At 39.4% G+C, this 26016-nt stretch overlaps 1 protein-coding gene across 1 annotated transcript in view; it reads left to right on the forward strand.

Moving 5' to 3' along the window:
- NKAIN2 (sodium/potassium transporting ATPase interacting 2) overlaps positions 1 to 26016 on the forward strand; it is a 298231-nt gene that overhangs the window by 216634 nt on the left and 55581 nt on the right. Inside the window, exon 4 of the mRNA XM_035900700.1 lies at positions 5439 to 5639. Within this exon, the coding sequence (XP_035756593.1) occupies positions 5439 to 5639 (201 nt within the window). The remainder of the gene's footprint in view (positions 1 to 5438; positions 5640 to 26016) is intronic.

Consider the following 26016-nt stretch of genomic DNA (forward strand, 5'->3'; position numbering starts at 1 on the left):
TATTGATAGGAATAATATCACAGAATAGTAAGTGACAATGTTAATCCCTGCATAGTATTACCTATGTTTTTTGAGGACTATTTTATAGTATTGTATTAACATAACACTCTAGTTTCTTTTTAGAAAAGAAAATCAGGACACCTGAGTCATCTCCTTCTTTCATGCTGGTATCTGTATAAGTAATTCATTGAAATCTTTGGAAGTACATTGTAAACCATTTAAGATACATTTGGAACATTTTTAATGGAATACAGAGAAAAGCTAACAGTGAGACATTTTTTTCTGGTTTTCATGGATGAAATTCAGAAGTAAATTGTTGATTAACGACACATATGTAAATCAAATTCCATATCCAATTTGGAATTGTAGTGGTATTTTGTTTTATAAGAGGAAATTAAAGACCAGCATTCTAGGTTACTGAAAAAAAATGTTCAAATTAAAGGGAGTCACACACATGAAAAATGGGAGAGGCTAAAAATCTGTTCAGATGCAACAGGATAAAAAAGATCAGGACCATTAAATATCCACAATCCCTACATGATTATACAATAATTATTTCCTGTATATCACCTGTGGATTAAAAAGCAAAAGAAAAAAAAAAAAGAAAAAAGACAATAAAAGAAACACAGCTGCCAAGCTCTATTTTGACCCTCCAGTGAGGGCAGTTTTTTTCTTTAGACAGGAAAAGGTCTGCTTGCATGAGAAAATGGTACTGCCTGATGGGAGCTAGTTTTAGTGGAAAAGTGAGATAACAGAAGAAAAAAAATGCCTGTAGAGGCCTCTGTGCATCCAAGGCATCCGGAACTACAAATGCTTCCAGACCCTGATCTTTTATCACTGAAACCTTGTGTGATCGTTCAGTCTCCAAGCAGCCTGTTCTTGCTAGTTTGAGTTTAAAAAAGGAAACAAGTGGTTACATGGTTGTGTTTGACAAAACTTGTACAGAAGCTTGGCAGGTTAGCACAGATTTCAGCAATTCCTAATTAGAAAAATTGAAGAAACTTATTTCCCATGACACAGCAAGCCACAACCATTGAAGTCAGTACAATTTCATTTCCCTGAGTCTGCGAGATCTCCTGGAGTTTCAAAGAGAATCACCCTGAATGACTGCTGCCTCTTTTTTTCTCTTGGCACTGTGTTTGGGATCAGCTTCTCTAAGCTGCACCTAACGAAAATCATTGAAAAAGGTAACATATTGTAATTACTACACAGAGATAGTATACTTACTGATACATGCAAGTAGTAATACAATACACACAGAGCTACCTTCATTTTGAGCACTGCTGTCCTCCTGCTGCTTCTTAATGCAAAGAAGGTTGTATTCATTTCTGGCAGCTCTTACAAAGATTTCTGTGCTGTGTTCTGTCATCAGCTATCCTCAGACAGAAAATGTTATGTACTATGCCGTTAACCCCAGCAAATGGTATTATCTACTGCATTAAACACCAGCACAAACCCATCAGAGCTCAACATTTTTTACAAACTAAGCTGAAATAAAATTACAGACTTAATGTGAAGATGTCTTAGCTTCTTATCTCCGAGATCTGAGTCTCTGAGACCTCCAAACTCTAGCCTTTGTCTAACACAGCAGTACTTCTCCTGACCACTACAAATACCAGCATATCTTAAGAATGTCAGCAAAGATGTCCTACTAAATATTTTCCTCTGTTTTTTTCCTCCTTGATGAATAGCAAAATCTACTTTAATGCACCAATTTCCATTAACAGGCTTTACAAATACCAGCAGGATTTACAAAAGCAGCACAGCAATCATCAATAAAGCTCATACAGATGTATTTCTGTGTCCATGAAGGAAGCAGCTGTTTGTTGAATTTAGGCTAATGAAATCTTCCTTGCCATACAGGCTGTGAACAATACCATATTGGCATGCCCAATGTGTATCAACGGTTCTTGTTAGGTTTCATAGCTTCAAGGCTTATCAGACCATTTCTCTGCATTTCCCTGAACGATGTTTGAGCCACAGATGTTGGAAAGAAAACAGAAGGCAAATACACTGGAGAGTACAACAAATCCCCAGCTTCCAGTGTAGACTTCATCTATGTCCACTAAAACTGTATTCAAACAGTGAACAAAGTAAATAGCAAGCGGAGTTTGCCCAAAAATAGCTCTAAATATTTTCAGTATAAGCAATGTTAATGATAGATACGTCATCCCTTCCTTGGCTTACACAGTTCTACAAGGAGATTCAAGTCCTTAACAGTTTTCTCACTAAGAAGTAAATTTTTTCGTAAGCTGGGTGACCTTCACTACTAAGCAACAGGAACTGCTCTGCTAATACAGTTACATAGAGGGGGACATGGTTTGAAGGTTATAGGCAAGTTCAAAGCCCATAACAATTTATACCTGAGAAGATTTAACTGTGCAGAAGCTGACTTTGTAGTGACCAGACTCCTTCTGTATTCGTTCTTATCTCACATATTTTGGGGATAGGAATTTACAGGGTCTAACTTATATCTTGGTTTGTCAAAATCTAATTTCATTATCATTGTTATTCCAACCAAGTTTGACCTAAGCCATGGATGATGTCTCATCTTACCAGAACCAGATTTCACATCTGCTTATTGTTTTGCTTTCTGAAGTTGACCTTGTTTGTTAACGGGTGCAATACAGAATAGCTACGCTCCTTGAAAGCCTTCTTAACCACGTTATTCAAAGTTCTTGAAAATCTGAAGTTGGAGCTTTCAGTAAGTTTTATTTGGTTTTACTATTACAAAGAATTAAGGAATATTACATTTCTGTGACAGGTATCAGGTCTATTTTATGAGCAGAGGAAACGACACAGCATTTTACTGATTACTCAGAGATAGAAATAGAATATAGATCTGACAAAAAATTGTTATTTTTACTGGTAAGTACTAAAAGACTATCCCTGAACAAAACCAGGTTATTTAGTCCTAATCACAGCACTCAACTGCCAAAAGATGATTTGCGGGCAAGGGAATTTTCTAAATATAACAAATTATTTCAGAAAATCATCTGGGGATAAATTCAGGGATGGAAGAAAGTTGGACGTTGTGAAATTTTATTTACATATGTAATTATTAATATTTTAATGGGTGGTTATATTTCCCATGTAACTTAGAAATTTACTTGTGATTTTAACCTATAAAGTTTTGGATTACTGCACCCTTTGTAAGGAAACATAACTATCTCTAGGGCAATTATGTTCTAACCACAGAGCCCAGTTTTGATTTTTATGTTTAGCTCCTCCTGATCCTTTTTAACTTCATCCGGCAGATGCATAACAAATACTCAGTCCCTGCAAGCCCGTTTATCCCTTTCTTTCTCAAGGAATACATTTTTCATCCCTTGTCTGCACTTTGTAAAATATTTTTAGCCCATCATGATTCTTCTGAAGGTATTGCAAATGACAAAATAGAGCCAGACAATGAGTCCTATTCATTCATGTTACATCTCTAAGAGACTAGGGGTTAAGCATTTTCCATGGTAACTAGAATGGCTTAAAGGTCTTCTGACAATAACATGATGGATTCCAATTTTAGTCATTCAGGAATAAATCTATTGCTTTAAGCAAAGTTATTCCAAAGATACTCATTCTTACACCACGTGAGAAAGCCAGTGGGCTACTGAGAGGCTGTGACAGCCCTGACTCCAAATAGAAAAATAGTATTCTGGCTTGGATGCAAAGTAAAAATGCCCACTTCCCAGAAACATCTGGAAGACACTTCCAGTGTCTGCAGCTTTGGTAGGGAGGGGTCCAGAGAAAGGAGAGGTTTGTTGGGGGTGAAGACATACAGCTGTAGGTAAAAATATCTATTTTGGGGAAATCTGCATATTTTATACAGATGTTCACTGTTGCTTTGATCACCTTCAAATGCCTAAAGTTAGTTGCATGCCTAAACTCAAGTGAAGCATCATACGTTTTCTCATACAGCTTATTATTTGCTTGATTGGGCTGTTGTGAGAATGTAGAGTAATGATTCATCATAAAAATATTTATGGTCCTTCCTGCCATCTGATAGCTGTGTGGGCTTATGCAGTGTAGTAATTGATTTTTTTAAAATGCACAAATTTTCTGCACTTCTAGACAAGAACTGCAACTTAAAGAAAAAAAAAACATTCAGCTACACTATAGTGTCAAGTGCAATCACAGGTCAACTGACGTGTCAGTCAGGACATTATCCAAAGCCTCTCTGGATGGAGTTACCTTTGCATGAATTAGTGCAAAAAGAGAAAATAAGTGGGACTGAAAAAACTACTACTTTTGAAGGGAGGGAAATGTGGACACAACCTATCTGCTACAGAATGGCATTCTATTCCTTTTGGCACATTAAACCTAATTAAATAGTTATATTTTAAAATCTTTATGAGAATCTTAATTATTAATGTCATCAACAGGCTGAAAAAAATGTAGGTTAGGTGTGGGGAGAGTTTGGCTCTGCAAAGACATTACTTAAAAGCAATTTTTTTTTGCTTGACTGAGCACATGTGCACACAGACTAGATAGTCACACTTTACAATGAGGTTACACTCATAAATTATTTATAAAGGGTTGGTAAACACTGTAGGCTATTACAGAATCCGCAAAGTCCATAGTTTTGTTATAACTATGTATAACACCCTCAAGTAATGTGCAACCAAGTATAATTTATGAAAGTCATATCCGTAGTATTGTTTATGATGTATATTAATCATTTATTAATCCTTTATGAACTATTTATAAATGCAATCTTAATGGAAAGCATGGCTGACTAGTTCCTCCATTGCATGGGAGTTAAAGGTTGCAGGCCTCTGCCCCTCCTTTTTAACAAGCTAAGCAGTCTTTAGACAAGGCAATGCTCAGTAGCTGTTTCCTTACAGACTCCTAGGAAGTTAGAAATCTGCGAGAGGTATTACAAAGAGGTTTAGCTTGTAAGCAAATGTACAGAATCATATTTTTACATCTTCTCCAATATTTCAGTAGAGCCACCACAGGCCTGCTTCACAGGGTCCATGAGACAAAACTCCTTGCAGATGACCCGCATATATTAAAGTCTATGAAGCCTTGGCTCCTGAGGACTCTTGTGCAGTTTAGTACATCAGATCACCAAAATATGGGCCATATTTCTAGGAACTGAGCAGAGGAGGGTTGCTGTGTAAATGTAGCATGTCCATCAGTCTATATGGTTTCCGCAGGAAAATGGGCAATGTAACAGAAATGACTGCTATAGCCTGGGCTACCATAATGCCTAGGAAGAGATCCTGGCCTGCAGGATTATTCTTCTGCTCCAAAGCAATTCTGCCTGCCAAGGTACAGCTACCTGTGCTTGCTGCAGGCAAGCTCCACCAACTTTCATGTGACAGTACAATTTTGTCGCTGCTCTTTACTTCTCTATGCATCCTGAGAAATCTCTTGCTGAGGCATTTGATATCGAAGTACCAACCCAGCGCATTAATTCTTCACTTGTTCTTTTGCAGGAAACAGATCTCATTCTGACCTTTAATATCTCAATGCATCGTTCTTGGTGGATGGAGAATGGGCCGGGCTGCACCGTGACCTCAGTAACCCCAGCCCCAGACTGGGCACCAGAGGATCATCGTTATATCACTGTCTCGGGGTGTTTTCTTGAATATCAGTACATAGAAGTGGCTCACAGCTCTCTTCAGATCTTCCTTGCAGTAAGTGTTTACAGATAGCTTCACTTCCACCACCTTTTCAGGATTTCTTCTTGCAGAACGTCGTTACCAGAATAGTGGAGTATTGTGGCACTCATTCACAAACCCTGGCTCTAAGTGTTAGTTTTGTTATGAAACTCTCTTGTCTTGCAGCTAGTTCAAGACACCTGCACACTCAAAGCTCCAACATACATGCTTACTGCTGTGAGAACTGCCAACATTACACACACTGTTTTCCTGACCTCCACTTTGACCGCTGACCATGCCAGAATTCCTTTATAGCAGGTTACATTCAAATTACAATGCAGGACGTAAGATGTGACATAATAAGAAGTTACGGCTATTGCTGTGAAAGCCAAATTTGAATATAATAGAAAAGCCAAAATGAAGGATAAATTTTCAACAGTAAAAACAGATTCACTGATCAATTCACAGGACTCAGAACTGATCGATTTGTCTTTAACCATATTAGTCAATATATGCATTTGAGGCAAATGGGAAAGGTTCTTCCCAAAAGAACAAAATGTTGTACTTACATAAAAATCAAAACCAGAAATCTTAAATCTTTTTAGGAAGATAAGAACCCACTGTTACACTGCAGAAAATTTATAAGGAATTAAAACAGCTTGTTTGGGGGAAAACTGATAGGTTTTTCAACCATATTTACCTGTACTAATAATTTTGCCTTGTGCTGTCTCTGACCTAGGTGAAAAGATGACATAAACACTGAATTAATTACATTGAAAGGCAATCTGCATTTTTATGTTTGCTCTAGTGATACAAACATGTTTATGCCCAGGTGGAGGTATATATGACTGCAAATAAAACTATTACCATGCATCTAAATTTGGACCAGTACCTGGGTACATGACTCCCTCTATATACATTTTTTGGTCAAGAGATTACAATGTTTTGTCCAAAGAGGGACCATACTGGCAAAAGAGAGTGAAAATCTGGTTAGCCAGATCCAGAAGTTAATGTCAGGCAGTTGGATAGTCCACAATATATGTACAGCTACAGCATTATGTAATAACTACAGCAATATATAATGTGGCACTCAGTGAGCAGCTTTTCCATCTGTCTATTTCCCAGCCTAGCTGTAAACGGCCAAGCGCCAGGTGAGCTTGGGACAATATACCTCTGTGTCAATACATAGCTGTGTGGGCTCTGCATCTAAGCGGTTGGTGGCTGATTCACCTGAAAGCCCAGCTACCTCCCTTCAGTAGAGCATCCCAGGTCTTCCCCATGGTCCTCAGCTCATCATGTGGTAGCAGAGCAAAGGGACCCTAACCAAGAAAGTAGCAAGGCAGGCACTACATAGGTCTGGAGGACAAAAGCAGCCCTTTCTCCAGATAGTTCACACCTGCAATTTTGACAAGCTACAGCTAGTGTAAAAGAGACAAAGAGAAAAGTGCAACAAAAGCAGCATGAATAAGTAAATGGGAGTAAAATAGCTTTAAATTTTATTTACAAGCAATTGTTATCACTCAAGCTTAACTCATAGAATCATAGAATAATTTAGGTTAGAAAAGACCCTTAAGATCATCAAGTCCAACCATAAACCTAACACTGCCAAGTCCACTACTAAACCATGTCCCTAAGCAATACATCTAGATGTCTTTTAAATACCCCCAAGGATGGTGACTCAACCACTTCCCAGGCAACCTGTTCCAGTGCCTGATAACCCTTTCAGTGAAGAAATTTTTCCTATTATCCAATCTAAACCTCCCCTGGCATGACTTGAGGCCATTTCTTCTTGTTCTATCACTTGTTACTTGGGAGAGGAGACCAACACCCACCTCGCTACAGCCTCCTTTCAGGCAGTTCTAGAGCGCAATAAGGTCTCCCCTCAACCTCCTTTTCTCCAGGCTAAACAACTCCGGTTCCCTCAGCCACTCCTCATAAGACTTATGCTCCAGAACCCTCACCAGCTTCCTTGCCCTTCTCTGGACATGCTCCAGTGCCTCAATGTCTTTCTTATAGTGAGGGGCCCAAAACTGAACACAGTATTTGAGGTGGGGCCTCACCAGTGCCGAGTACAGGTGGACGATCACTTCCCTGGTCCTGCTGGCCACACTATTTCTGATACAAGCCAGGATGCCATTGGCCTTCTTGGCCACCTGGGCACACTGCTGGCTCATATTCAGCTGGCTGTCGACCAATATCCCCAGGTCCTTTTCCACTGCTCAGCTTTCCAGCCACTCTTCCCCAAGCCTGTGGCCCAACACTTGGCCTCAGCCCATTGGTCCAGCCTGTCCAGATCCCTCTGTAGAGCCTTTCTACCCTCAAGCCCTCCAAAGGAGATATCCAGGCTTATTTTTCTGCCTTATTTTTTGTATGTAAGGAATGATGAACAAGAAACTCGAGGAATATGTAGTTCAATCCTGATGCAACAAGGGGTTTTGCGTGTCTGTGCCTAAACAGAGCTGTGTTTCTGGATGAGGTCATTCTTTGCAAGCCAGGGGAATGGTTCAGAATAACAAGCCATTGGTAACACTAGCTGTAACTAACTACAGCTGTTTTTCTATTTCCATTCATGTTACTGTAATGTGATTATCACAGGTAAAGAGCTACACAGCATAAGTGTGGGTCAATTTTTCAAGCCTGGTGCTTGCAACCTTACTGTTTACATCATTTTCACATTTCCATTTGTGGGCATGGGCTTCTTTTCAAATAGAAATGCTAGTATTAATTCTCTATCATATTAAATGTGGGGAGAAACAGAGGAATTACCTGGTACTGTTCAGTGACATATAACACAAAGTTAGGAGTGCAAATATTGCTTGGATTTCAGCAAACTTGCTTTCAACATACCCATGCCTTAGATCAGATTCATCTCCAGTTAATAGAAAGAAATTAATCTTTACTTTCAATTTTCTTTCATGGGCACTTAAGTGGATCTTGCACTTTAACTGTAAAACTATAAATTGCAACCTACAAATTGGTTACTTGTTTCCTATTTGTATTTCTATATGTTCATGACAATGATCAAGCTAATGTTGATCTTGGCTTTTTCATGGGCTGGTGGCACCGCAGCATGTTTTTAAGGGTGTTTTCTACTGCCTACAGATAAAAAGTTGCAAAGACATTCAGCTTCATTGAGGACCACTTACATCAGCCTTTGAAAACATTATACTTAGTGAATTTTGTACAGCTTGCCAGTAAATGCACAAGGAATCCAGGTACAGAAGGTTAGGCTTCACATAGATGTGGTATTTGCTGTGGATTACTTTGTGGAAAGAATATGACAGCTAAGAGAAAAAGCTATAAAACACCCATGCTTTATACTTTCTAAAAAGCAAGTCTCAAGGTGGGCTGTGGAATATTTCAAGAACTGCAGACAGATACTCTGCTGAGGAGGTGTAGAATACTCATAGGCTCCAAGAGACCTTCTCTCCCCAGAGGGAAGTGGCCTAGAAGCAAGCAGTGCCAGATTGTGAACCATACAAATGCTGCTGTTAATTTTGTGCAAGTCAACACAGATTTTAGTTTTTTAAGAGTGAAATTTTAGATCATTTTCATTTCTTCTACTGCTTAAACAAAGTAGTAATTAAAGCAACTGAAAGGTTAAATGATCCCAAATGTCAGAAGAGTCTCCAGTGAGCAGAGTGGTTGTGTTCATTGTATAATATTGGCCTTAGAGACTAAAGAGGGACAGATGTGATAATGCACAGACATTTTGCCAGCTTCTCCTAAGGAGCGGATTTTGCTCAGGATAAACAAACAATAGACAAAATTGCTAGTTTAGCTCATGCTGAAGAAGCAACAGAAAATTCAGTTTGGTGGTCTCTATACTTTAACTAGATGGATGCTCATGGTTCCCAAAATGGGGAAAAATGATTTGAGAACTAATGTGTGCAAGAAAATGCTCTGGTAAAACAAGGATTATCCCAATGTGTTTAGTTAGCATTTATGTATGCAAAGCAGGGTTGGAATAACCCACAGTGATAACAAGGGCTGCAAAGCAGCCACAACTGCTCCTTTGTCCCATGACACAGGGCACTTAGGGCATTAGGTGATGGTGGTGGAAGACTGCAGCCTCTGTAGAGCCTATCAGTAAATCAGTCCTTGTATCACAGAGATAAAAAATGACCATGTAATGCACATTTATGTCTGTCTTGTAGCTATTCCCGTGTCAGCACATTCCTTCTTGCTCAGCCACTGCCTGATTTTTTTTCATGTTCACGGAAATCTATTTTGAAAAACTTCCACTGATTTTTCACTCCATTATTGTAGTAGCTGCCTCTCTGAAGTGGTACACCACCAAAATCTCAGTGCCACACACCATGCTTGTCAGTTTTTACTCTATGCTCCATACCAATACCTTCCATTTAGTTCTTTTGAGACTGAGATGCATTGCTATCACTTTATCTCCATGTCTTACAATCTTCTTCCAGCAAGTTAAAAAGAGAGAGGGGTTCAGAGTGACGAAGGGAGAATGCAAGGGAGGGGAATCTATTTCATTCTTACGTGCAGCTTTGCAGCCTGCAGTGCTGCAAAATAAGCAAACACATTTTTAGGGCACCACCTGCAGCATACAGCTGTATGGAACTGAACAGAACTGCTAAGGGTGTGATTTGCTCTGCTTTGTGTGAAACCCTGGGGTCTGGGAAAACATGTGGGGAAGGCATTTTTGTGGAACAACTCCCTCCTTTCCTGTCCTCCCCAATTCCTGGTGAATACCATAGCTGAATCTGTAAGGGTGAGATCTTAGCTTCATTGAGCTTTGACAGCAACAGTAATTTATTTAATGCTGTGCTGATAAATGGAGAAAAAAATGCATAATTTCGGCCACATGTAGTTCATTTGTTGTGCTGCACAAAGCTAACCCTCAATGCAGCCTGTGCTCACATACTGGGCGAAATTCTCCACTTGACTTCTCTCCCAGGGAAGTCCCACTTACAGAGCTATGACATCTTGAGCACCTGGACCATCCAATGTGATCTTCCAGGGCCACAACTCTGCCTGTCCTCAGTGCCTACATATTACCAAAATGAATGGTCTGATGATGGCATGACTTGGATACCCATATGCTTCATACATTAAAATGTCCTTATGTGCTTAATGGTTATTGATTCTTGCTGCTTACATCAGAGAGGCTATTTCATTTTCAGGACTACTGGGTTATCAAGGATAGATATACTTAAATTACTGATCTCTGGAGATAATTGTTCCAGGTAAAGAATGAGGTCAGTGGTACTAATGGAGATTTGATTTGCTACTGGTTTGTGAAATTTGAGTTGCATTCTATATAATATTTACAGAGTGGAGGCTGAATGAAAGTTGCCACCCACCACAAGAGGAGGTATAGCTGTCACTTCACCCTGGGGAGGGACACAGTGTAGGGTATACACCCCTGCTAACCTTGGCACGTACTGTCAGTGCTTAAGGTGATCATTGGCTCTGGATATAAACAGTATATGCATCCCAGCTTTTTGGTCATGCAGCTGAAAAAGAGTTCACAGTTTCACAGGCACCTACAGTGTCTAATTATAGCGTTGGATCCTACATACAATTTTCGTCATTTGCATTTTTTATTGAACTCTTGTCTTACAACAGAAGATGGAAATCTTTTCAGTTCAGGCCCTGAGCTGTGGTTCAGGTCAGTGGGTTCTGCTTCTAGGTCTACCACAATGTCCTTGGGAAAGTCCTTTCATCTCTCTGTGCCTCTTCCCAAGTGCTGCAGAGAGGAAAGCATGTCTAAATTTTTCATGTTCAGTTTATAAGACACTGTACCATTTGCATAGATGGGGATCTCTTGGATCTCTCAAAAAGCCTCTAAATGTGGATGGCACCAAGTACAGTAAGGCCTTTGTGTGGTACGAGGAAATTATAATAATGGTAATTGCATTTCATACAGAAATGGAGCTCAGATTCTCTACATCTTCCTTCTGCCTGTGTCTTACTCTTTGATTATGCATGACCTGCCCCCACTCCCACAAGGCTGTTCTTGCAAAAGTCGACAAATTAAAATCCATTTGTAGATCAAAACTCTGAAAATATGCAAATAAAAGATGAGCCTTGGAGATAAGTGTGACAGAATTACATATCTATTTGCCAACGCAGGATTAAAAGTATTTATTATGCTTGTCTTTTACTCCTCACTTACACACTCACAAGTCTATTGATTTTAGTGGAACTAAGTGCCCGAGTTATGGGAATAAGACTAATGTGAAGGCATCACCTTAGCCAATTTAGTTTTTAGTTATATAGCCCTCGAAAAGATGAACTGTGTAATATTATTCCAGTAAAACGAGTGGGGAAAAAGCATTTCTTATGTACTGTATCTACATTATTGATGGTAACTTACATACCAAATAAATAAAACCATAAGTAAACTGTTACATAAAAGTATTGACCATTTTCATAGTGATCCTGTCCACTGACTTTTATGTGCTGTATATTAATCTTAATTCCTTTTTGTTCCTTCCTGTATTTATACTTGAGTATATGCTTCATGCAATCATTAAAATTATTATTTCATGCTTTAAAATTTGTAATATGTAATTATCCATCCATACTAGTTACGGTAAATGTATAATACTTGGGATTCTGCAAAGTCTGTGTCATGCATAATACCTTTCAAGCTCTGATGCTGTCAGATTGATTTAAAACATCATGAAGGATAACTGTGTTACTAAGATGCAGTAATACAGCTATGAAGTTAGAACCCCAGCTTCAAAATCTCTGCTCTGTTGCAGACTTACAGTATGACCTTTGTCAGGGTGCTTAATTCATGCCAATTATTGTCTGTACTATACAAACAATGGCTCTTAAATATTTCAGAAAGATGTGGCCAGGATAATTCCATTAAACATTGCAAGGTAATCAAATATTACAGAAAGGTTGTCCGTGTATGTATTTAAGCACACAGAAGAGTAGAGTAGCATTAACGTTCCCTGCTTCTCTCAAGGATTAATAATAATTAGAATAGGGTAGTCTTAAAATCCTTAATGTTAGCATAGCACAGGTGACATTAAATAGTCTCATGCTTTTGTGGGGAGATGGGAGTAGTGAGTATTATTGTAGTCTCACAGGAATTTCTTTACTGGACTGTCTATTTGTGCTTTAGACCCACATGCTCAAGTATGTTTCTAACAGTATATCCCTTAAAAGCCCCCAACAGTGTGGAGGACAGTATGATTGCAAAGCAAAGCAGCAGTTCCTGTCCAAAAGAACTAACCTTCAAAGTGCAAAACAAGCCAGCCAACCCATATAGACAGAAAAGAGGGGAAAGACAGGAGAACAGAGCGGGAAGACTAGCTTGCAGTTTCAGTGCATGTCCTGCTTAACCAATGTCAGCTTTTTTGTAGGCATGATAGAAAATCCCTAAAAAGGGAGTAAGCTTTGCATTATCTGTTGGGAAATTCTCCTAAAAGGCAGAAAAAAGAGGAAAGTGTGTGAAAGTTTGGAATTTATTAAGTGGCTGAACAACAAGCTGGTGGCTCATCAGCCATGGACTCTCATACTGACAGGAAGGGACAACCAGGTGGGACAAGTCACAGAGAGCCTTGCAGGTGAATGGAGTGGTTGAATTTCACTGGAAGAAACTAAGGAGAAGAAATGGAGGGATAAAGCAAGGTGTGGAAAATCATGTCTGCAGAAGCCTTCCAGATGGGCTCAGTCTAGACTAAGGCATTGGTTAGGAGCAAGGTCAGGACGTGTCACGCGTAGAGGCAGGATGCTCCTCTGTAGCTGAGACTCACTGAATGAGAGATCAGGAGGGCATCAGCAGGACAACAGAGGTTAAAGGAACAGAGAGCTTGTAAAACTCCTGCATTTAGGGCGGGAAAGGGAAACAAGCTTTCTGCAAGGGAAAAGTACATTCTACCTCTTTTTTCTTTTTCCTTTTAATGTTTTCTTTTTTTTTTTTTTTTTTATTTGGGAAGACATTGATAAGACCTGAGCAGAGAAAAAGACTAACAGTTCCTCTAGAGCGACCAGCAAATGACAGAGCAGGACTAAAAGAAGCGAGCAGTGGGTGTAAAGCATGTGGGTGGGTGTATCAGCAGGACAGACTGCAGGATAGGAGGAGGGGCAAAAGAGCAAAGGCAGGGGAGATGAGGGAGGGAGTCATAGGGATGCATGAAGAATAAAAGCCCCCAAGCTAATGATGTCATTAGGAATGAGGCAAACAGCAAAAGGGTGGTTCTGTGGGTCCAAAAATATGCATGAGTGGGATCAAACAAAATGTAAGTCGGCCCTGGCTTGTCCAGGTTGAAATGCTAAAAGTAAACAGGCAGGTCCTTTTGTTAGAGCTACAAAGACTAAGGGCAAGGAACAGTCTAAGAACTGGTACTGTATTAAAGGTCTTCACTGAGTTCAGATGGATAATATTCATCTTTTAGGAAGTGTCACCAGCTGATGTAGGCTTTGAGTTCTGCAAGTAAACCAGCATATCCCATTCCTATACTCAAAATACATACAATGTGATATGCTGGGGAAAAAAAAAAATAAAACTATCAGAACTACTTGCTGCTAATGCAAAAAGCCAAAGCTCTTGAAAAACACCTGACCCTCAAATGGATCAGTAAACTAACACTGTATTCTTAATTTTCCAGTCCTCAGTTCCTTTGTGCTGACCAAAAGTGGCATATAGTACATCTATTTGCAGTAATAAGCCTCTGCCATTTTCCTTTCTAGCCAACATAAAGGTCTTCAGTGGTGCAGGAAGCACATCTTGCACATAAAAGGCCTTGCTCAGATTTATCCTTGCTAATTTTGATTACCCCCTCCCTTTTGACAGCAGCCTCCACCTCTTCCCCACACATACACTCGCACACATACCTTGCACATCGGCTGCCTCCTACTGTGCCTGTAGAGTGAGGAGAATAGTTATATGTGAGAAAGGAGACAAGAGCTTGTGTAATCAAGTTTTGACTCTTTGAACCTAATGGGGAAAAATAACATTATTTAATTAAGGTGGAGTTCCTTTCTAGGGCAACACCATGATTGAAAGAAAATTGATTCTTAATGATATAGATTGGTACTTCAGAAAGACTGTTTTTTCACTGCAGGACTGGGCAAAATCAGCACAATGGGAAGAAGGTATGAATCATTGTAAAGTGCTAATTTAATAACACTGTCGTGCCGTGTTAGCAGAGGAGCAACACCAGGTTCAGGCATCTTTGACATTGCCTCAGAGCACGGTATATTGCTGTTTCTCTGTTTGACAATAATGTTAGAGCATATGTCATTAGTGTTTTGAAGGATTACTATAAGAAGAGATTTCTTAATGCCTACACGTGTTACCTGTTGTTGCTTCTACCAAATTTTACCTGCATTTCTTCACTGCTCCTTGCAGAAAACTGAATTGTACGCATCAAAGCATAAACGTTTTTTTAATGAGCAGGGAGCTTTGTCAGTAGAATTGTACTCATTCATTTCCCTAAAAGCTTCCCTTCTTAATGAACTGGGCTCGTGTAAAGCTAAGTTATATGATAATTGTCTGAAAACAAGTTTGCTCTGACTCAGTGGAGAGAAGTCAGCTTTAAATAGAGTTACCTGACCAATGCACATAGGATTGCCTCCGAGAGATTTATTTCCCTGATGGAATGAAAGGCAACAGCACCAGCATGAGCTGAGACTGGAAGAAGCAGTTCCACCTCTCACAGATCCTCTTGCACTGGCAAAGGCAAATAGTGAATGTGATTTTTTGGGGTGGGTTGGAATTCTGATAACCAAGAGCTGAACATTTAACTCATTACTTTGAGGCCTGAGGGAAGTTTCCTGAGAATTTGTTTTGACCGCCTCATATGTATTCCTTCACACGGGGGACTCTGATTCTGGCTGACCCTGTAGGGTAGGTAGTTACATGATACAGCAATGAGATTATGGTTCCCTGGGTTCAGTGCCTCATGGCTGTCCTGGGGCTATGTGATGCTGGTGGTGCTGTGCTGACGGGTGACGCTGGCTTGCTGACTTGCTTCCTCCCACTGCTGGGATTTAAATTATTCCTCAGTTCTGGTACTAGCACAGTCCTGTTACCATTTTTATGACACTGTCATAGCATAAAAGCTTCATGTGAGCACTTTCCAGATATATGCAGGTCAGATGCCTTGGACTGGGTGCTTTTTACCTAGTTTTGATGAGCCTCTATAGGTTTTTTATGTTTTGAAGAGATTCTGGACAAACAGCCTAGTCCATTTGATTTTCTTTCTCTACAAGTGAATTTGCATGGTAGAGAAACCAAATTACACATGCTTTAGATGTAAGAATAATATTAATACCAATAACAATAAATAGCACAAGCTTCTATAATCATAAGTATTATGTTACAACATGTAATTAAACAAAAAGGAATCCCCCTTCACACTGAAAACTCATAGTCAGGTGCCAGGTTCACCAACCCCATTCCTGAGCTGGTTCTGAAGGTACAATAAACATATGAATGCTGCTCTTTAGGAATATTAAAAAAAAAAAAAAATCCACAGTACAGATTTACCTCAGTATCACCATACTCAGTATTCTTGCTAATATTACAGTACTGCCTTGTTCTGCCATACACAAATGTGACAGCTACTATTTTGCCATTTTGCTCCACACCCCAAAACCAAACTCCAGTTCTGGAAGCAAGAGGCCTCATTTCATGAGTTAAGGTAATTTTCTCCTGAATATAAGAGAGGGTTGATAAAACACACAGCCAGCTTCCTCATTTGGTTATGGAGAATAGCATATTTTCAAAAAAAAAATGCAGAAAAGGCAAATTCTATGGCTCATTTCCAGATAAGGTTTTCGTATTTGTGTCAAAACTTGTATAGTATACTTTATGTAATATACTTCATTTTTCATTTCTGTATGCTGCTAGTACAGCTTCCTGTGCAAAAGATTAACTGAGAACATAAAAGTATAGCGTTGTCTATGAAAATGTAGAATTACTTGTTCTGCAGCTTTAGTCATGACAATTCGGGTCGCAATACCGTGGTTCAGAAAATCTGGTCTGTTAAATTCACCAGAGACAACCAGTGTCAGAAACTGTAACTAAACCCATATTGAAGGTACTGCTCAATGATAGATTCCTAGATTTCTATAACACAAGTCAAATGCCTTTGGTAGAGCTAACTACCCCACTAAAAATGCTAACTATGCCTAGGGAAAATGGAAATCTAGGAAGCATTTCAATGACCCTTATCTTTAGAGTGTGTAAAATAAAAACGATAATATTACATTATTAATTCTGTATTTTTTTTCCCCCATTTTCTAGCTCAGACAGCGTAACAAGGCTTTTGCCTTCCAGAAAAAAAAGTACTTCGCTTTCTATGGCAACTGTGTACCCTAGGACCCTTGGAATAAGTGTCTGAGGCAGGCCAAGAAAATGGGGTCAGAAAACTGCTTATAGTATTTTTGATGACTGAAGTTCCTCCTGCAATCTCAGAAACAGAGCTGATGCAATTTTCTGAAGAGACATGATTCTTTTGGAAAATGCATCAACCTTGAAATGTTTTGTCTTAATATAACAGTGTCAATGAACATCATTTAAAGTTCAGGCAAGTGACAATTAACATAGTACCTGTTTTCCTGCTAGATTTCTCATCTGGGTGCTTGGGCTCTGGACTTTCATTGTACATTTATACCTGGGCAGGACACATCCTAAAAACTGCAACATGATTATCCATAGTGTTTAACTTTTGCTACAGTCCCTGTCATGCATTTGGCCCAGACCAGCTGTCACTGTCCCAGACATTGTCAGGGCATGGGTGCAGGGGTAGCACAAACCAGGGAGCACCTGTGATAGCCAGTTTGGATCTGACTATCTTGTTTTTTGGGGATAAAAAGACCTTATTTGTGTGAACACAAGATGTGCCATACCATTTGGCCTCTAGGCCAGAAGACGATCTCTGGGTGATTTCAGTCAATACTCTTCTCCCTGGTAATGGGCAGTAGGATGAGGGAAAATGGTCTGAAGTTGTGCCAGGGCAGGTTTAGGTTACACATCAGGAAAAATTTCTTCACTGAAAGGGTTGTCAGGCACTGGAATGGGCTGCCCAGGGAAGTGGTCGAGTCCCCATCCCTAGAGGTATTTAAAACACAGTAGATGAGGTACTTAGGAACATGGTTCAGTGGTGGGATGGCAGTGTTAGGTTAACGGTTGGACTTGATGATCTTAAAGGTCTTTTCCAACCTAAACAATTCTATGATTCTATTATTCTATGTCTATATACACTTCTGTATATCCAAAATGCCATGGCAGTTATACACTTAGAGTCTGTGTTCCCTAGAGATGTAGTAATACCAACATTAATCAGGTCTCCAGCTAGTGTTTGAGTCATGCTGTAGCTCCACAGCTTAGAGTCCAGGAAAGGAACATGAACTGCAACCTGGTAACGAGGGAGGAATATTCATTATTTGTAGGAAAAATGCTAATTTTTTTGTGCTTACGTAGCATGTAAAATGATGTGTGCAATAAAGAAAGATCATCTGTAGGCAAGTCCTAAGGATTCTTAGCTCTCTGACTTCTGCAGTGCTGCAATTCTGAGACTGGAGTCTGAGATAACTTTTTGCCGTAAATTTGCTGAAGCTTTCACCCAAAGCCCAAATTTTAAATGACGGGTAATATTCATTAGTGAAAAACATCATTGTTCCATCCAACTGAAGAAAATTACTCTCCCTTGAAATCAGAGGTAATCTCTTCTTTGCACATCTTCTCAGGAGACATCAGCCAATTCTCACCATTTCTTTAATAGATGTTATCTTCAGCACTGGTTGGGCAGGTAGCAAGCGCATTCATGATGCGTTGATGTGTTTGTGGGGCTTACAAGATGTGCTCCTTAGCAGCACCATTCGCCTAAACTGCAGCACTATTGAGATATCAGTTTTTCGGTACCTGACTGCTTGAAACTGATTGGCATAAAGTGACTCATGTTTTCAAAATCAATAGAGCAGATTTTTTTCCCAGCAGGCAGCATTCTTTTAACTCTACCCTTGAGCTCTGCCAACTTAACCTTCTTTCTTTTCTGAACACGGTAAAGCAAATAGCTATTTCTTAATGAATACAAATTAATAAGGAAATGTTGGGTCTTTTCCTCTGGTTTATTTTGGTTTTGGATGTCCGGGTTTTCTGCAAACAGATCGGTCATGTGTGCATAGTCACAACCTGAGGAAAAAAGCATCTGCAAAACCACCGGAGCGTTTGTCTGCTGGTAACGATTGTTGCCATAGATGGGAATTCAACATTGACATGACAGAATTTATTTTTCCTTATACATAGACAATGATCAAGTAATGACAGCTGGAATCTACCCCAGAGGTTCAATTCAATAAAATATTAATAGCTGCCATTCCAGCAAGGAGGGTGTAACAAGAGCACAGCAAAGGAATCTCTGACATTTTTGCACCTATTGTTCTTCCTAATGAGTTAACCGTTTCCCCTTCCACATACTCTTCTCCTAAAGATTAAGAAGAACAAATCTGGGACTGAGATGCAATTCCCTGTCCCCGATTTAGGCAGACCTCTGTTCAAATAGCCCCATTTTCTGTGAGTGCTCTGTTGGGAAGTGGTTACTGATAAGGGGATGGATCCTCTGGTCCTCTTCACTCCCACCAAAGCTGGGAGGAGTGCGGGCTGACCACATGCAGGTGATTCACCATGAAAGCCAGGCACAGAAATCAAGGCAATGCTGGGCAGTCTCATCTGAGGTACTCACCGTTTTACCAAGCGATCAGCAAGGCTTTCCTTAGTAATTGAATTCAGTGTATTCAGTCATGAGGAGCAGGGAGACTTGGTGGAAGAGAAGGACTGTCAAGCCTTGCTTCAGAAATGAGGTTTAATGAATCTCCAAAGATCATCTACTTCATAAAAGCAAATGCCACACTTTTATCAGTTAAAGGCCTCCAAGTCCAATATCAGCAGCAGAGGGAATTTTTATTTTAAAGCAAATTGCACCCAGTTTCAGTAAATTATCATAGAGTGATTACTCGACTTTTATCCAGTCAATGTTATGCCTCCCTGGTGAATTGGTTTATTGTCAGTATGTCTGCTTCAAAACATGTCTTCCCTAGAAAGCACTCCTTCATTCAGCTTCTGCCGCTGGAAACAGGCAACAGCTTGAAGCTAGCAGCTGCTCTTGAACAAAGCAGGTAGAGATGCAGAAAGGCTGCCGAACGCGTAACAATAAACACATCATGACATAATTACGGTAAATCTCCAGAGTGGTCTGTGCACACAGAATGCCATATGTTTTGGGTAGAGGAAGTGTGCATTAGTAAAACTATAGTAAAACATAAGCATTTTCCATAGTAGACCTGCTAGCGTGAAATTGATTTTTTATCTTGAAAATTAGCATTGACAGAACAGAGGATAGCATTGGCATGGTCAGCTAGTTAGACTGGGGTCTTATATAGTTAATATCCTGAAGGGCAGGAGCTGGTGATAGGTTTGGGGGGATTTTCCAGCTGTAACTGTGCATTATCTAATAGCTGGGACATCCATTTAACCTTTCTTTGATATGGTCTTCTTTCACCACTGCATGTAATAGCTGTTCTGTTTTCTAAATGTCTTCATTTGACTTTGAACAGGTTAATAGGATTTACTGCTTCTGCAGCCTGCCTATACAAAACAGATTGTCAATATGGACAATACTTTGTGGTCTGTCAGGGAATAATAGACTGCTTTCTCCATCCCTGCTTTTAGGAAGTGATTTAGTTTCCTGAAGATTTAGATACAAATGGGAGAAGGAGGGGGGAGGTATTTTTCCTGTGTGAGTCTAGCGTGAGCTGGCACTGCTAAATAGCCACTTGGCATTTGCTGTATCAGCTGGTGGTGCTTGCCTCATTTTCAGATGGCAGCCTCCCCATTCTCCGTTAGAGATGTCTGCAGAAATTTTGCTGTGGCTGGACATCAACTGGACAAAATACATAACCCAGATACATTTCAAAGATTGCAGTGGACTCTTGCAAACATTTTCTGTTACAAACTGCATGAATTGATCTCGCCTTCAAAAACATTAATCTCCTAAATCATTGTTTTGTGCTCTGTCTGAACCTGCATTTTAGGTTTCAGTGGCTTTGTGTTTTGTAAAGATGTTTCTAAAATCACTGTGTGTCATAAGAAAAGGATTTTTTCCCCCGGCTGTTAGCTCTTTCTTGCCATGATTATTGCTTCCTGCTGCAATGATCAGAATATAACGATGCAGCAAATTTTACAGGAATGTAAACTGCATGAACTAAACAAAATGTCATTTTCTAAAGTATCAGGTCCTTTCCAAATGCCGTCTGCGCATTTACACCTTTATGAGTTGTGAAGCTCTGACTGACTGAAGGAGGTTAGTGTCATTAAAAATTATGATTCTGGTTGCATGAAAAACATAGGTAAGCAATATGTACTGCATTTGCAGTCTCTTTTTGATGTTGGAAATAGTACTGCCGATGGGAGGTTTGCTGTGATGATAAGAGCCTAAAAATTACCAGAAGTTGTAGTCATGTTATCCTATGATTTTTAAATATCAAGGACGAACAAAATCCCACCACAGTGCATGGTATTCTCTATCCTGAAATGCTCCTTTTGTGTAGCTGTTCAGCTTCCTTAAACTTGCTAATTCATTTTAATTAAAACAATTTGGAAGAAAATGAGCAAGAAAAAGGAATGAGGTATTTGTTTCTTCGTTGTGTAATTGTCCATAAACTGAAAAAACCCCACCAGATTTATTTACAAAGTCACATGAAGGTATTATCCTTTTGCACACTTATGGGGAATCACTTTGGGCAGTGGGTGGTGCATAATCTCTATTCAGATACTAACACGAGTTGATGTAATTCCAGAAAAACAAAGCTAATCCTGCCTACTTCCAGACAAGGGACAGCCATGGACAACAGTGTCCACCAGAGGACTGAACTAGTGCCCTGCACTTGAGCAGTGTTTAATCCAGGGAGTTTGATCTCAAACCACCTCTGAACTTTGGGCTGAACTTTGCAAAGGTGCCTTCTTCAGCACTAGCACACTCGAGAGCAACAGGCTCCGTTTGATCCACGGCTCCTTAGAGAGCTCCACTCAGCACAGGAAGCTTTGAACAAGTCTCAGGGGGAATTTTGAAGAGGGTATGAAAAGTGATTAGACCATTAGCCGCCTCATAGAGTGATTCAGTGGCATTTTTGAGTTAGCTTATGCAGCTGCATAGATCATTCAGGAGCTTTATAATTCTTCCTCCAACTTCAGGTGTTTAAACAAGACTTCACTGAAATTAAAAAGTAGCACTTTTTCATAAGGCTGTTAAAAGTTTTTTCTATCCCAAACAGACTGCCAGCTGGAAAAGTACAAGCAGTCTTTGGAGCCTCTAAAAATATGGTAGGATCTAGAGGGATATAGCTGCCGTATCAGGACTTTTAGCATCTAATACACACTAGCTTAATGTTTTGTGTCTTCTAAATACTGAGTCAAAAGCTAAACTTCTGTAAGATTGCAGAATCTGAACTCCTGGTTTGTGCACATGAGTACATAGGTTAATTGATGCCTGAAAAGCTAGCCCTTTTTTTAATTTTTTTTTTATATATCTTAGGGAGGTGTACAAGAACCTTCCATTGTTTCCCACTATCTACAATTACCTTCAAAAATCCATTCTTCAGATAATTTTCAAAATGGGTCTTAAGAGCCTCTGTGATTACATATGAAGAACTTTTTTATACAAACCCTAGAATCAAGTATTTTTCTATGCACAACAGTTAGCAAGTCAAAGACTCAAATGGTGAAATTCATAGTCAAGCTTATTTTAAAGTATGCCTGAGAGACTTAAGTTTCACATGAAAAAGACCTATCAGCTGGAAATGGTAAATGTCTGACTTGTTAAACCATTCCGCATTCTCTATGGCTTGCCTACTGAAATTTGAAAACACTACCTTAGTTCAGTTAGCATTTTCTTATTCTAAATTAAAAGTTACTACTGGTGTTGTTTGTTGCAGTTGTTACTGCTTGATTGTTGATGCTGTTGTTGTTGTAATTTGATTTTATCATGTATAATTATTGTCTCTCGATTTGATCACTTAGAATATCAACTATCATTCAGGGTGAAATCAGAAACTAAGTATCATATACTGCCAGATTGTCTCTGTAGAACTGCTATAACTGCTATGTAGAACATACTATAAATTTATGTTTGTTTACCAAAGCTACCTCAGTGTTCCAGACATGTGACACAGCATCTATTGAACATTACGGAGCTTTACACGAGTTACCAAAATACAGTGCATTTGTTTGATTTTTTTTACCCTCATTTAACACAAATGACACTTGTCTAAATTGCAACCTGTTAACATAAACTTGGGCATCATTCAGCCAGCCTCCACACACAAAGGCACTTTGGCTACACTTCATGCAATACGGGGTCTCTGTTTGCTCTCCTTCCTGACAAATGATTGCACTGAAGCTACAGAGACAGACAGACTGCCATGGAAGAGCACACAGCAATTTGGAACATGCATGGGGCTGGATTTTTTCAACACCATCTCCATAATAATACACCTGTGACTAAAGCAGGTGATTGGAAGTGGCGCGGATGCATACAGACAGATGGATTAAGACAGTAGTAATTGTGCTTTCACTTGATTATAATATTAACAGGCTCCAGGTGATTTCTATTTTTCACAGCGTCACTCATCTCGACAAATCCCAGCAGGCTTGGAAGCAGAGTAGAGATGTATCCTGCTTTTCACATGAATCTGTTTCCAGCGTGAACACTTAAGAGAGTTCTCCTGTTGAAAAGCAATTAGCTTCTGCAGTCTAGGGTGCCATTTAGAATATCCAGGCTCATGTGTTTCATCATAAAATTGACCTTTTTAATTTTTTATGTCTGAGATTCCCCACTAAAAGAGTAAGCATTAAAAAAATACAACCCTAGAGAAAATACTGAAGGCACATGTAGAATTTATTAAAGGATGTCTGGCCCTGAAGTATTGCAGATACCAACTCCACCTGAATATAAAAAATATGAAGTATGCAGTACTGTGTGCTTAATTTTTAAATAATTGATGTAATTAGGTAGCATAATGATGCCGATTACATAAAAAGCATAGGAAAGCAATATGTGCTACATCTACAGACTCACATTTTTCCTATAGTAATTGCTTTTCCATACAAATAGTGTCTGTTTATTGATATCTTTGAATAACTGTGTACTGATTATCCTACTGCTTACAAAATTTTACATCATTTTGATGTAACAGAGACTTTCAAAAGACACTGACATTCAGGATAGGCAAAAAAATACTTCTTCTGCCCTGACAACTTGAGTAAAAATATTACCAGCAATAGTAACATCTTCCCTCCATCTCTGGGAGCTATCAAGTTTCCATGGAGACATTAGAGAGTTTCAATAGTGCAAGAGTACTCAAGATTTAAAGTACAAATAGATGCTAAGCATTAGGAATTTCTGACAGAGGCTGACATAGTTTTAGACCAGTCCTTCAGTACTTTTGTTCTAAAATTTAGTGGCCAGTTCCACTTGCATCACTACTTCTTAGAAAGAAAGAGGACATGACAGAACCTTTAACTCTGCTGTGAAGCTGTTTGAGGTCAGCTAAGACTCTTGATGCTACTTAGGAACTAGCATTCAATATCCTTATGGAATGATCCTCTGTTGTAGCAGGGTAGTGACACGATGCAGAGAAGAGCAAATTTAGAAGGCAGGAAGATTATACATATACATAACATACATACACGTATATGTGTGTGTTTAAGCATTTAATTAATTCATAAAGTTCAACTTGGCTGACTGCCTCACAGACACAGTATTTCTTAGAAATGAATGAAGCAGAACTCACTGCAGACTGTATAGAAGAGGTCTTCAGATGATGTGCTGCAGACCATAAATATGACATGTAAATGAAATGTCAAGATTTATGGCTTGTGTCACTCATTTGGCTGTATTCAGCTTCAAACTCAGCCTGTGCTGTCTGGATACAAAGCTGTAGAAATTCAGCAAAGACATTGTTATATAGACATTATATAGACATTAAAATAACTCAGTGGTCCATCAACATCAAAACCCTGTCTCTGAGACTGCCAATGAACAATGTTTCAGAAGAAGCCATAAGGTAACTCAGTTCCCATAATGAATTAACTGGGTGATATTGCACTCTGGTCTGAATGATGACACATGAGAAATAGTTTTTGCTTGAGAATGGGCCATCCTTTAAGAAAGTACCAAATTGCTTAATTTTCCAGGAGAACAACAAACAAACAAACAAAACCCCAAAACCCAAAGAAAACCTCTCTATCCTGTGTCATTTAAGCTCTTGAACATAGCCTCCTTCTCACCTCTGGAACTTTTCCATGCAGCACACAAGATCACTTTTCTTCCTTCCTCTGGTCACTGCAGATGCTCTAGCTCATTAAATTGTACAGCCTTTTTCTCTTTTTATCATTTCCCAAGAGCCCAGTTTTGCACTTCTAAAACTGGTTTATACTTACAAGTTTATTTCTATAGCCTTTCGCTTGTCTTCCTTGCTCTTCCTGCCAAATGGTGCTGTTTTTCTTGCACCCTCTTTTTTGATGTTTGCTACATCACCCTGAAGCCTTCTGTTTTGCCTTAAAGTTTTTCAAACATTTAAATTTATGTAAATTACTCTGACTACAATCACCCTAACCTTTTTCCTAGTTGTGCAATTTATACTTTGTTTTCTAACAACTCTTCCCCAATTAGCAACTTTTCTCTGTTCCAAAATCCTCTTTGAAACTCTGTTTCCTTGTTCTCATGGCAAATCTTCTTCTTCTCAATTTTTTCTCCATGGTGTATTTAATATATGTGTTTGTTTTGTGTTATTTAGACACTAAGTCCTTTGGGGCACGGGATGTCACTTTACCTATGTTTATAATGCACAGTGTAAAATTATTGCCCTCTGTAAAGCAATAGTGAGGGGCACAATTATTTGACTGATAAATCAATTTGAAGGAAAGCTTCCAATGATTAATGAATCTGTCATATCAACTAGGACACCTGCTAATTGTTTTTGAGGTACTGACAATTATAACAGTTGTTAATTATCCCAGCCGTAGCCTACTTAATGCTCAGGCAAAGTTTTACTATCATTGCAATGGCAAGGAGTCTCTGAAAGTTACTTTGCCATCATTTCCTTCCCTTCACAATACCTGTGAATAAGAAATTTTGTGTTCTGGACTTTGCTTGTTAATGAGCTATTTAAGCTTAAGCTCCCACAAGCCGCCTTGCGAGGAGGAGCACAGGCAAAGATGGAGGACTGAAGCAGCCAGCAGAAGAAAGCACTGTACTTAGAAAACTAATTTTCCTCTAAGTATGGTAGATTGCAGCTCCCTGAAGCAGAGTCCTTGCTTTCAGAAAACCAATTTCTGGCAGATTGCAGAGGTTATTCCCCTTTGGTTTTCCTGCATCAGACAGGAGATGGGAATGGAGGACCCTCTCCCGGGGGGCTGGCAGCT

Source organism: Egretta garzetta, unplaced genomic scaffold, assembly GCF_000687185.1.
Source record: "Egretta garzetta isolate BGI_Z169 unplaced genomic scaffold, ASM68718v1 scaffold18, whole genome shotgun sequence".
Classification (NCBI taxonomy): domain Eukaryota; kingdom Metazoa; phylum Chordata; class Aves; order Pelecaniformes; family Ardeidae; genus Egretta; species Egretta garzetta.